The 14375-nt window shown below is 39.2% G+C and overlaps 1 protein-coding gene across 1 annotated transcript; it reads right to left on the bottom strand.

The window, feature by feature from the left end:
• Positions 1–3935: 3935 nt before the first annotated feature.
• Positions 3936–4802, bottom strand: LOC110890924 (putative receptor-like protein kinase At3g47110). Its single transcript, XM_022138568.2, has one exon. It carries the CDS (start codon positions 4800–4802, stop codon positions 3936–3938), a length of 867 nt encoding a protein of 288 aa, XP_021994260.2.
• Positions 4803–14375: the final 9573 nt, after the last annotated feature.

Genomic DNA, 14375 nt, shown 5'->3' with positions numbered 1-14375 from the left:
CCATGTAAAGGAAATGATGAACGATGAAACAGAAATCAATGGGGGTCATCACCGGAGAACAAAAAGTGCAGAAGTTGCAGCAGTTCATGATCAAAGAAATGGTGATGTAACACATTTTGCACTATTCACTCGGAAGGGCAGCGAAGATGATTGGAATGTACACAAGAAAAGGAAACGTTTCAATTTTGAACACGCGAAGAAAGCTGTGGATGATGCAAATCGCAGTGTTATGCAGCATAATTTCAACATAACCAAAGTTTAAGGGGGTTGTGTTAGAAGTATTATTATTATCATTGTTAAACTTTAGTTATGTAATTTAATTATTAGAACCGATAAGTTATGTACTCGTATTAGAATTGTTAAGATAGGTTGATATGCGGATCGATGATAAGCGGGTGTTCAAACCTTTATGGCAGTTACCCGCCCAAAAGAAACCGCCAAAATTGTATGTTTAAATAATGTCTTGCCGGGAATTATTTCGGTTATCAAGACAATTTGTATCTAACAAACTTGTCCGCTCAATTCTTCGTTTCTCTATTGTCTGCAAGTTCAATACTTGTTTATTGTTTAGATATTTCAATATGTCTGTTTTCCGTTCATGTTCTTCCGCTGTTAATAACGTTGGTGATCCGGTTAATCATCTTCATCATAATGTTAATCCGGATTTCCAACATAGTGGTATCAGAGCAAGGTTAATCGAGAATCAAATTCAAGTGACAATCTGGAAATCAAGAACAACGAATTGAAGAAATTAGGACCAAGAATCTGATCAAACGAAGAAGAAGAATTCCGCTGCAAACTATATCAGAAATCATTACTCTGTTTTTATTTAAATACATCTGGACGAAGAGTATCATAAAATTCCGCTGCACACGGAACGGAATCAAAAAAGGAAGATGATCAGACAAAAGAAAAGAAATCGAAAAGAAGTCTGGGTGCGCAGATCAGAAACGAGAAAGGAACGCATCATTCTTGAAGAAATCAAGAGTTTTACGGGCTGGTAATCGAACAATCATCGGAAAAGTTGCAATCGTAAACAAAGCATCAGGAAACGATCCGAGGGATTTCGAAACGCTGCGCAAACCGGAATATAAAGAACATTCAAGGAAAGAAAGACGATTCAACACAAGATTGTTGAAAAGGAATTAATTCCAATTTTCGATCCAGGGAGGAACAAACACTAGTGAGCGATACCAGAAGAACATCAAAAAAATACGGTTATGATTTGTCTGTTATACGGGACGAATCAGATTTAAAGAAGAGCGACATATGCAGGAAGTCGATAAACATAGAAGATCTCTTTCTTAAGAAGAAGAAAAAGAAGAGAAGATACATGTTCAAGAAACAGGAAAAAGAATTACGAAACGAAGAATCATCGCAGAATTACGAAACGGGATTAATTTGATTCATATATGACACCGAGTTCATACTCTCATATATGAAAAAAGGAATTAATCGAGATGACTCCGCATGGTGTTGAGTAAAAGACGACTCCGCATGGCGTTGAGTAGAAGATGACTCCGCATGGCGTTGAGTAAAAGATGACTCCGCATGACGTTGAGTAGAAGAGAGACAGGAGCGATGATGAATATACAATTGCCGGCAACAAAACATTCAGATCCGACATGATGTTTCCATTGCCGGCAACAAAGAAAGGTAAATACAGAAGAAAGAGACAAGACGTTGAAGAACGAAGATGTTTCAAGAATGAAGGCAGCAAGACATTCAGATCTGCAAGATCGGAAGAAAGATAATATGAAGACAACTACACTTCAAATTTGTTAGGAAACTGGAATGCGGACAAACGTTTTAATAAACGAAGGAGGTTTCAATGTTCCCAGGATTAACCAAGTTTAGTTTAGGGGCAGGTGTTAGACTATATAAACTAAACTATATGTATTATGTTATTATTTTAGTATTTAGGTTAGGATTAAGATTTAAATATTATAAAACGGTTGGTAATAGGTGTGTCGGTTGACAAACCGTCACCACCACCGTATATATATGATGTATTCACTATTGTTTATGGTTACCAAGACAATTCAGAATTATCAATTCGAATTGTCCATTCTTTAATATTTTGATCTCTGCATATTATATGATTGTGATGTTCTTAGAATTCTGTTCTGGATTTCCAACATATTCAAAGTCGTCCTATGATAATAGTCTTCATATTGTCTAGCATGAAATCTAACTTTTTCTTTTTGATAGATGTGTCTAACCGTATCCTCCTATTAAACATACCCTCATATGAGGGAAACTACCTTCTAGTGGTGGGTTCCAAGTCGGTGAGAAAATGGTTACATTTATCAACCCCCTTTCATATTTTCATAAGGTTAATACGAAAACATTTCCATGTATATTTGTGTTACATCTTTTCATTATTTGTCAACATAAAGAATTCATATTATACATTGTGTGATGAGTTATACTATAGAGGGGGTGTGATGAGTTATACAGACAACTGTTCAAGGAGGAATAAAGTAGGAAGAGTAATTTTTACCAAGAGAACACATCCTTAGAAACATGCACATGAAAGTCACATGCTTAGAAACATTCACATGCAAGTCATAAGTTTAGAAAAAGTCACATGTATTTGAAATATAATTTAGGGTTATTGGATATTAATAATCCTAAGTTTCACCTGTTGGCCGATAATAATCCCAACTTTAAAAATTCTCTCCAATAATCCCAGCTTGTAAAAGTTTGGCCACCATTGATCCTTTTCAAACATATAAGAATTTGGTCTCCTCAATAGATTCAATTACACCTAGAGACTCCTTAATTGATTTAAGTGCACCTATGTTAGAAAGGGATCTATGGCGGCCAAACTTTTACAAGTTGAGATTATTGGAGGGAATTTTTAAAGTTGGGATTATTATCGGCCAACAGGTAAAACTTAAGATTATTAAAATCCAATATCCCTATAATTTATATACACAAGTATTAGCTAATGACTTTATAGGTTGTACGTACTTAACTAAATTACATAGATTGTCTTTCACAGTCTAACCATGGACTGATCGTGCGAATTTCAGATATATGAAAACCCCATGATCGATATTAAAATTGTCCCAAGAAAACCTAGCTCGGCTTTTAATTAGATATATGAAGAAGTGGAGAACTTAAGAAGCACGGTCAATTCACTCGGCCAGCGAGGGAAAGAACAATATGACTCAAAACATGGGTATGAGAATGAACATTATGCCTCAAAACATGGGTATGGGAATGAACATTATGCCTCAAAATATGGATATTGGAATGAACAATGGGCAAGGGTACCAGATGCAACAGCCACCTACTACTGGATGATGGGTAGAGGTTATGGTCAGCAACCTTATGGTGGCTACAGATAGAGTTGCAGCGGTAAGCATAGTAATTGTGATATAAAAAGCTATTCCTTTTCCTGATAATTTTCTAATTCTTTTTGATTCCGTATTGCATTATGTATAACCAACATCAAGATCCTTAATTTCTATATATTCAAAACATTTTTGTGTCTTGATTTTGAAGCATGTACTGAGTAGTATAGCAAACAATAAACATTAGAATTTTAATCATCTTCTTTTCACATACATTTAATAGATGTCAAGTGAAACTGACCAAAGCATGTTAAACAATGCGGCTTTCATGTATTTTTTTTTTTTTAAAGAAGTGACTAAAACTTATAGTATGTATGTAAATTCGAGGAGGTGTGTCTTATGGATTGTGTCGGTTTTGAACGGTGGTTATTCCCGCCAAACTCAACCGTCCCTCCAACCATTTCTCCTCCTCATGTATTTAAGTCTTTTGCCGGGAATTTTCTCGGTACCAAGACAATTATAACTGTTAGTAATTGTCCACATTCATTATATCATCGTTTGTCCAACTTTCAATCCATTCTCAAACTGTTTACCGACATCATGAACTCCAATTCTTGTGATGATTCCGCTGTGTCAAGTTCTGGAGGCCAACATATTATACATTTCTAACTCAGGGAGGTTCCCAAGTCCTGGTGGTACTGTCCCGTGCAATCTGTTATGTGCCATTCGGATGCCTCTTATTTTTGTTAAATTGTGCAACGAACCAGGAATGGTACCTGTGAATTTATTAATGCAAAAGTTGAAAATTTGAAGATTTGGGAGTGTATCCCCAACGTTGTAAGGTATATCACCCCCCAAATCATTAGAAGCCACCGCTAGAGTCTCGAGTGAAGACATGTTGTAAATCGATGGTGGAACAATGCCAGTAAGATTATTAATGGTGAGATCAAGATTCTTTAGGTTCACGAGACGAGACAAGTCTCCAGGAATCGGGCCACTAAGTGTATTGGTTCCCAATTTCAAAGTTAACAATGAAGAAAGGTTACCAATGGAAGGTGGAATTGAACCAGAAAGATGGTTTCCTGCCAAGTTCAGAATTTGAAGATTCACAAGTAGAGTGAGATCTTCAGGAATAGAACCTGATAGTTTGTTTTGCATGAAATCAACAATCCTTAGCTTCATGCAACGGCTTATGTTTGCTGGAATGGCGCCTTGGATGCTATTAAAACTTATGTTAAGGATTCGTAGGCGTAAAAGATTGGTGATTGTTTCAGGAATTATACCCTGAAACTGGTTTTCTTGGAGTTGAAGTGTTCTTAGAAAAGACAAGTTCCCGATATGGGGATTAACTGGACCGGATATCCCAAGGCCAGAGAGGTCAACATCTACAACCCTTTGGCCATGATCACCACATGAAACCCGGGTCCAGTTGCATGGGGATGTGTTTGGATCCCATGTAGCTAAAGCATCTGGGGGCTGGGTGATTGTTTGAGATTTCATGTAGAATAAGGTTTGTTTATCTGTATCAAGACTTAAAGTGACAGAAGTTACATATGTGTTGTGTAAGAAACAAGAACAGAAAACCAATAGGATAAGAATGTGGAGTTTGGAAAGGTGAATGATTGAAGCCATGATGGTTTTCGGGTTACAGTAAGTTTGGTTGTTGGGTATTGGTGTTTGGATGTATAAATATATATAGAAAGTTGGTTATGGCAAGTCCTTTTTCATTTATTATGACTACAACTGTATACTTCAACTTGTTAAAATAGACTTGGAATAAGTCAAGATTAATTTAAGTGTATCCACCAGCAGTAGCTAATGACTTTAGGTTATATACCTGTATGTACTTCACTAAATTTCATAAGAGGGCGAGAATGTGACATGGCCCCCCTCAGATTGCCTGGTGGAGACGGTGTCGGTATTAAATTGGTAATCTATTCTGTTAGACTATATAAACTAAACTATATGTATTATGTTATTATTTTAGTATTTAGGTTAGGATTAAGATTTAAATATTATAAAACGGTTGGTAATAGGTGTGTCGGTTGACAAACCGTCACCACCACCGTATATATATGATGTATTCACTATTGTTTATGGTTACCAAGACAATTCAGAATTATCAATTCGAATTGTCCATTCTTTAATATTTTGATCTCTGCATATTATATGATTGTGATGTTCTTAGAATTCTGTTCTGGATTTCCAACATAGTGGTATCAGAGCAAGGTTAATCGAGAATCAAATTCAAGTGACAATCTGGAAATCAAGAACAACGAATTGAAGAAATTAGGACCAAGAATCTGATCAAATGAAGAAGAAGAATTCCGCTGCAAACTATATCAGAAATCATTACTCTGTTTTTTTTTTTTTTTTTTTTTTTTTTTTTTTTTTTTTTTGTCAGAGCCACTCATGGAAAACAAACCGAAATCAATGAAACCACTACTACTCTTCCATGTCAACATTGCACCGATGAAATTACTGAACGGATCAAGCGTAACCCTCGTGTTCGTCTCTGTTACTATTGCCACTCACCAGGCCATCAGATTTATAACTGCATGGCAAAAGATAATGATGAAACATCCCAACTATTAAAACAGGCGATCAATGTTGGGATTAGACGTAAAGAAGAAGATGTTCACTGCAATGAAGAGATGATTGTTTCCGGCACCGATGGCGGACAATGGGCAGGAATATGGTATGTTAACCCGACGTTCAATCATCATTTTTCTGGTAATATAAGTATTTTTAAAAGGGTGAAACACATGATGGGGGTAGAAACAAGATCGGGTATGAACAATTTTTTGTTTATAAGAGGAGTTGGATCGGTTGACTTGAAAACAGGGAATGAAACGTTGAACATTCAAAGTGTATATTACTCACCGGAAATCGATCGTAATGTCTTAAGCCTTGATCAACTTACATTACAAGGTTTTACGGTCAAAAGATCCGGTGATAAATGTAAGATATATCCCATGTTTTCAACTCCGGTAATAAACTCAATAAACGATAAGACCGGCTTGACGAAGGAGGAAGAGTTGGGTGAAAATGAGAAACGACGGTTGCAGGAAATGGGAACCGTAGATGAACAATTCAAAGAAGAATATCTGAATTCCTACTTTGAAACTCTAAACGTTTCGGATGAGAATGAATATGATTGGAATCTGCTAATCTTGAGGGCATTAGAATTTAACGAATTTGCAGATTGCAAAGCGTTAATAGACATGCTCGATGACAGAGAATATGTTTTCAAATACAAAGTAGATCTCCAAAAGAAATTCGAGGAAATGGTTCGGTGGTTCTTGGAGGCATACATGGGGATTACATCCAGGCCAATCCCTCCTTATTCTCCGAACCGGAAGAAGATTGATTTGCTAAGTTTGTTTATCTTGGTCATAAGAGATGGAGGATACAGAGAGATCACTACTGAAAACATGTGGCCGATTATCGCTAAAGACTTAGGATTTGAATATCAAGATGGGGACTATATAAGGATCATATACGCCATGTACCTCGACGTTTTGGAATATTACTACAAGTTCAAGTCAGTCCAGGAAGAAGTCCATGTAAAGGAAATGATGAACGATGAAACAGAAATCAATGGGGGTCATCACCGGAGAACAAAAAGTGCAGAAGTTGCAGCAGTTCATGATCAAAGAAATGGTGATGTAACACATTTTGCACTATTCACTCGGAAGGGCAGCGAAGATGATTGGAATGTACACAAGAAAAGGAAACGTTTCAATTTTGAACACGCGAAGAAAGCTGTGGATGATGCAAATCGCAGTGTTATGCAGCATAATTTCAACATAACCAAAGTTTAAGGGGGTTGTGTTAGAAGTATTATTATTATCATTGTTAAACTTGTTGGTGCACTTGTGTCTGTACTTTGTCTGTATTCGGTCTGATATAAACGATGTCCTGATTTGTATTGTAAGTTGACCAAGTCAACCATCCTCCGGTTTGACTTGGACAACAGTTGAAAGATGTTCTGATCGAAGGATAGCCTCGAAGGATACACCTGATCCTTCGAGGTGATCGAAAGATATGGTTCGACCATGGTTCGACCATTAGACCTCGAAGGATGATCCTTCGAGGTCCACGCTGATCTTTCGTGTAACATGTGGTCGACAGATGATCCTTCGGACCATCTGTCGAATCCTTCGAGCAGACCTGCTGAGCTGGGTATATATACCCATGCATGTGTTGAAAGTTCTAGAGTTCTGCCATTTTCACACACCCGAGAGATAGAAGCTTAGAGAGCATTCTGCCCAGAACTCACACACACACTTAGAGAGTTTATAGAACACTTCTGTAAACATTGAGCTTGTAACCGAACCTTCATTTGCATTAATACGACTAGTGTTAATCGGTGAATCTTTGTGTGTTTGTTTCTCTACTTGCTACTAACTCGGTTTGCTTGCTAGCTTGGATTCCGCACTCGCTAGTAGGTTTGTATAACAAGGTTTAGGTTCGTAATCCTCCGCGAAACAGGGACCTACAAGTGGTATCAGAGCCTCGCTCTTTACCTTGTTTAAAACCGGGTTTTTACAAGTTTTGGTGTGTTGAAACACTTGGTTTTGCACCTGTTTTTACTAAGTTTCTTGCTTTTTCTTTGAGTAAAAACGTGTCTAAACTAACCGGGAGTGTTCAAGTTTTGGTTGGGTAACATAAAAATTGGTTTTTAGAAAACTTTGTGTTTTCCGGTGGTATTCCGGTGTGTTTCCGGTGACTGGCTTAAGGATAAGGTTATCCTTTTTGGGCAATCTTTCAAAAGTTGGTGGGAAAGTTGATCTGACATCCCCTTTTGCCGAAAGTTTGACCTTACCAACCTGTCACCTTTTCACCAACCTTTCACATCAAAGTCAGTTGTGTCAGAGCCTCTCGAAAGATATCTTTCGACATCGAAAGATCATCCTTCGATATCTTTCGATCAAGGAGGGCTCGAAAGACTTATATCCTTCGACCCATCCTTCGAAGTCTGAAACATATCCTTCGACAGAGGAATCTTTTCGAAAGACTAGTGTCCGAAAGATTAGGATCCTTCGTATTGGTGAATCTTTCGAGATCTATTGTTCGAAAGATAAGGATTTGGCTCGAAAGATAAGGATCTTTCAAAGGGAATCTTTCGAGTTCTTGAATTGTTTCAAATCATTGTTCGAGAGTCAACAGTAATCTTTCGAGTACTGTTGATCCTTCGAACAAGGTTATATCTTTCGATTGAGGTTTGTTTATTGTTAACAAGTTTCTGTGATTTCAGATCTTTCGACCAGGATCTTTCGGTTGTGTTATCTTTCGGATCATTCTTACTTAGCATTTATTTTGCTTATCTATCATGAATCCGAGTTGGTGGGGAAGTCCGGCTCCAGACAGTGGAAAATACATGAATACTAGTCAATCTCCATCATGGGCCGAATCTCCGGTATCTACATCCTCACAAACAAATGCCACTCCAGCTGGTCAATGGGCGTTTGTTTCAAATCAAACTCCGAGTATTCAAAGTCTTCTTCTAAGCGAAAGTGAAACCGGAAGTTTGAACAGGCCTCCAAAGTTGATGCATCTTCATGAATATCCAGGATGGGTTGATCGTTTCCATACATACATTCTTGGTCAAAATACAGAGTTGTGGTTACGGTTCATTACGGAATTCGATCAAACTATCGAGGTTGCTGCTTCTTCGACAGCTACATTTGCCGATCTTCCTGATGATCAAAAGAAGACGTATGACTTAGAAAAGAAAGCATACGCTATTCTTACTCAAGCACTGAGCAAGGATATTTATCATCAGTTCGTCAGTTTCAAGACTACGAAGAAGCTGTGGGATGCCTTGAAGACAAGAGGAGTAGGTAATGAAGCCACACGTCAACTACGACGAGATCTACTGAAGAAAGAATTCGATGGCTTCACATGTATGGATAAGGAGTCCTTGGGAGATATGACAAGCCGTTTCTATCACCTGCTTACTGAGCTGACAAACTTTGAAGTCACAACGACTCCAACAGAGGTGGTAAAGAAGTTTGCCGATGCATTGCCTCCTCAATGGAATAACTTCCTGGAAATCTTGAAGTACAACGGAACGTTGAGAACTACAAATATCAACGATTTCGTGCAGCTTCTGGAGAACAAGGATCAGGAAGAAACGTTAAAGGCAAAGAGAGTTGCAGTGCCACAGAATCCAGAGATGTATTATGGCACCTCCACTTCTTCATCAGCAAAAGCCGGTTCACATGCTCCACTTCAAACGGCGTTTGTCACAAGCACGGATATGTACGGCAATCCAGTGCAAGTTCCTGTAAAGCCGCCTCCAACCACAGATTTGTATGGAAATCCAATACAACCACCTCCTCCTCCTCCTGTTCAACAACCACAATATGCCTGTTATGGAGGAACATCATCTTCTGCAGGTCAACAATCAAAGCCAAATACAGTACAGCTTGACACTTCAAGTTTCTCTAAAATCAGTGTAGAAGTAGCTAAGGAACACATGGAGCTGCTTAACACTGTAGTGAGCGCGTACTGTGGGTTGATAGAAGGTCAGATTGGAAATATTAATCTGACACAAGAAGATTACAGGCAGATTGATAAGGAAGAGATGGACTTGATGGATATCAAGTGGGCCTTTGCGAGTGCTGTGAGAAGAGCAAAGGATTGGATGGAAAGTACTGGAAGAACCAGCTTGGAAAGTAAGCGAGACACCAAGTATGGGTTCGATAAGCAAGCTGTTAAGTGCTTCAACTGTGGTGAACGGGGCCACTTTAAACGGGAATGTACAAAGCCAGCCCAGCACGGGAATCAAAACCCCTTCCGGAACCAAGGCAACCAGCAGAACAGAAACAATGATCGTACATTGGTGCCTGTCAACAACCAAACCAACCGAGCACTTGCAGTTCAGGTGGATGAAGGTTGTGACTGGTCAATCCAGTTGGGTGGTGATGCTCCTGATGGAACAGCATGTTTTGCTCAGATTGTGAAGGAGCTGGTTCACACCAATGGTGGAGAATCTTCTGCCAGTGGTGATGAATCGTCTGAAGATGAAGACTCCTCTGGATACAGCAGGAGTGTTGATGAAGAATCATCCAACTCTGGTGATGATCATGTGGGTGAGACATCTAATGTTTCGGATGATATTGACATTGATGAACTCTTGGGGGAAGCTGTAGCAGAAACTCAAAGAAGATCTATTCTGGTGGATCAAGCTGCTTACTCTTCGTCTTCTCTCCATTCAGCCTTTATGGCTAATGTCGACGGTTCATCAAGTCAGGTATGTGTCGATGAACCCACTGCTGTTAATTGTGATGAATGTGCTAGGTTGCATGCTAGATGTGCTGATCTTGAGAAAAGTATGTCTGAGTTGCAAGGCAAACATGATGCTTTACAAGCTAGTTTGTTTGACTTGCAAGACAAACATACTACTGTGAATGAGAATTTGAGTGACTTGCAAAGTAAGCATGACGCTTTGCAAGAGAAATATGATGTGACATACATCCACAATCAGAAATTGACTGTGGATCTCTCTAAATGCACAGAGGCCAACATGTTTTATGAAAACCATGAAAAGGAATTTAAGTCAGTAATTGAAACATTAAAGAAAGATAAAACTGAACTGACTAAAATGGTTTCAAGAAAACAAACTGATATTAATTTGTATATATCTCGCCTTGAGAGTATGCAAAAAGAGATGGCTTGTGTGAAAACCGAAAGTGATGCGATCCGACTCAAGCTAGACAGTTATTTGAGTTCTAGCTATGTGTTAGATCACATCATTGACGTTCAGAAAGAAAAGAGAGATGTCACATGTATAGGCTACAAGAAGTGTCCACCACCAGTGAGACATAATTATGACGCCATGCCTGATGAAGAGGACAGAGTTTTCTTTGAACCTTCTGTGCCTCTGGATGTTAAGGAGTTTGCTGCAGGGCTCGGATACCAAAAGGAAGTATCCTCAGATTCAGATGTGTCAGCAGATACATTTGTGAGTGCTGAACAGAATCAAGATCCTCCAGTTGTGATTGAGGATGCTGATTCGTCTGATGATGAATCTGATGATACTGTCCCAGCAAAGTCTGATGCGGTAGTCAAAAATGAGGACATACCTCTTGAGAATCACATTCTATGTGATCCCCCTGTCAAACCCGCTAAGACTGTTGCAACTGAGTCCTCATCTGCAGGAGAGCCGGAGAGTGTGAATTTGCTGTACACTCTAGTTGGTGATGATAAAATTTACTCAGACAAAGATTTTCCCATTAAGAATGTTAATCAATCCTTAATCTGCAAAGTCTTTGAAAATTCGACAAGTAAGTTCTTGGGAAAGGCAGGACCTAAAGTTACAGTCACCCAGTGTCCTCCAATCCCAAAGGCTGAAGTTCGAAAGCAATTTGGCAACAAGAAATTGCCAACAGTGCCAACACAGCAAAATCACACCAAACCCAAAGGTAAAGCACCGGCTCCAGTGCAAAAGAAGCCGAACCAAAAGAAGAAGAAGAATGTTAACTTTGTGAAATCGACGGGAACAGACAAAATTGAGAAGTTTGAAAATCAATCTAACTTAGATTTTGTCAAGAAAGCTTTTGTCGAGAAAAGAAATGAACCAAGTAGTTCAAAACCTAGTACCTCGGGTTCACAAAGTTCAACATCATCGGCTAGACGATCACATGATTCTTCGGGGTTTGTAGAACGAAGATCATGTTTTGAGTGTGGAACCATTGGGCACATTATTAGAAACTGCCCATATCTTCATAAGCAGAAAGGAAAGGTTGATGATCCCCGTGGTAAGACTGACCGTAAGCCATCTGTTTCCACAAAACAAGATCCCCGACTTGTAAAAGAAAGGGAAAAGAAACAGAAACGGCAACAGGTCAAGAAAATTGAAAAAGCGATTAAAACCGATGTGGTTCATAAACAATCTGTTGTTGTAAAACCAGAAAATTCTAAAACTTCAAATCATCAAGAAGTTAAAATTTTAAAGAAAAACACTGGTGAAACCAAACAGACTTGGAAACCAAAAACGGTTGTTGAATCAGGGGGACCATCACAATTCACCAACCATCAAAGACAAGAAGTTATTGTCATTGATGAAAATGGAAGACCCAAGACCACAATGGCTTGGGTCCCCATCTCCAACTAATTCATTTGAGTTCATGTGCAGGGTGCTTCAGGAGGAACTATCAGTAGTCATTGGATTGTTGATAGTGGGGCATCCAGGCACATGACAGGCGACATGAAGCTTCTCTACGACGTTAAATCTATTAGAGGAGGTTATGTTGCTTTTGCTGGAGATAAAGGTGGATATATAACGGGTGAAGGAATGATATCTAACGGGATTGTCAGCTTTGACAAGATCAATTTTGTGCAACAACTTGATCACAATCTTCTTAGTGTTTCTCAAATTTGTGACAAGAAATTTTCAGTACACTTTGATGCTAATGGATGTTATGTGCTGAAACCCGGCTTCAAAATTCCAAAAGAATGGATTCTCTTGTCGGCTCCAAGGATAAATGATTTGTACGTCCTTGACATGAGCCAGGCTATTACTACGTCTGCACAAGCAACTTGTTTCGTTTCCAAAGCCACAGAAAAAGACACTATCTCTTGGCACAGACGAATGGGTCACATTCACTTACGTAAAATGAATCATTTGGTTTCAAATGAATTGGTGAATGGTGTTCCCCTCAAAAATTTCCATCTTCAAGACATCTGTGTTTCGTGCCAGAAAGGAAAGCAAACAAAGAAGAAGCACCCTACAAAGAAGATCAACACAGTGGCAGTTCCTCTTGAACGTTTGCACATGGATTTGTTCGGTCCTGTCAAGCACAAGAGTATTCGAGGTGATCAATACTGCCTCGTGGTTACTGATGATTATTCAAGATTTTCTTGGGTTGCGTTCATGGCACACAAGAGTGAAACCTTTGGTATTATCAAAAACTTAATCATTCAGATTGAGAATTTGTATAAGTTGAAGGTTAGGCGGATACGTAGCGACAATGGTACTGAATTTAAGAATCATTCCATGATGGAGTTCTGCACTTCAAAAGGTATTCTTCATGAGTTTAGTGCAGCTTATACTCCTCAACAGAATGGTGTCGCTGAACGTAAGAACCGCACATTGATCGAGACTGCTAGGACAATGTTGGTAGAGTCACAGTTGCCTATTCCATTCTGGACTGAAGCTGTGGCCTCTGCATGTTACACATTGAACAGAGTCCTTACAGTCAAAAGACACAACAAGACCTGCTTTGAGCTTCTTCAAAAACGGAAACCAGATTTGTCCTATCTCGAACCGTTTGGAGCTCCATGCACAATCATCGATCCTAATGGAAAGTTTGGGGCAAGAGCAATTGATGGATACTTTCTTGGGTATGCCACCCCTAACTTACGAGTCTGGAATCTAGAGACTAAAAGGGTCGAGGAATGGTCTGAGGTTAGAGTACAAAGGCACACCTTGCCAGTCAAAAATCCGGGTCAACCTTGGATGTTTGAGTACGATGACTTCTTCAATTCGATCAATGTTGAAGCCGTTGAAGAAAATGCTGCGGCTAGGATGTTTTTCGAGAGTGACAATGCAACAGTTTCACCGGTGGTTCGTCCAATTCTTGTGAATCAAGAACCATCCTCTTCGGTGAACAACAATACTCTCAACAATGAGGATTTTCATGATGCTAACGAATTGAACGAATCTTCAGAGGATGATGAATTTCTAGATGCAGATCAAGAAGCTCCTACAACAGCAGTTCATGGTACTTCAGAGGGTACTCCTCCAGTGGAAACACATAGAACAGCTGAGACTACTGCATCATCCTCTTCGTCAATTCCGGGTCTTGAATTGGTTGTTGATCTTAATCTTAACAACCTGGGTATAAATGTTCCAGTTCCAGACAATCCAGAAACAAGGATTCATAATACCCATCCTCAACAAAACATCATTGGAAATGTGCAAAGTGGCGTACAAACAAGAAACATGTTGCGAAACAACAACAATGCAGGCTTGTATGCAGCTATTCGAGAATCCGGGCAACAAAACGACTGGTCCTTCGCGTGTTATGTCTCACAAGAAGAACCAAGAACGTGGAAAGAAGC

The sequence above is a fragment of the Helianthus annuus genome, chromosome 11, assembly GCF_002127325.2.
Source record: "Helianthus annuus cultivar XRQ/B chromosome 11, HanXRQr2.0-SUNRISE, whole genome shotgun sequence".
Classification (NCBI taxonomy): Eukaryota; Viridiplantae; Streptophyta; class Magnoliopsida; order Asterales; family Asteraceae; genus Helianthus; species Helianthus annuus.
The sequence above is the reverse complement of the archived record's forward strand: the minus strand, read 5'-3'. Positions and strand labels throughout refer to the sequence as shown.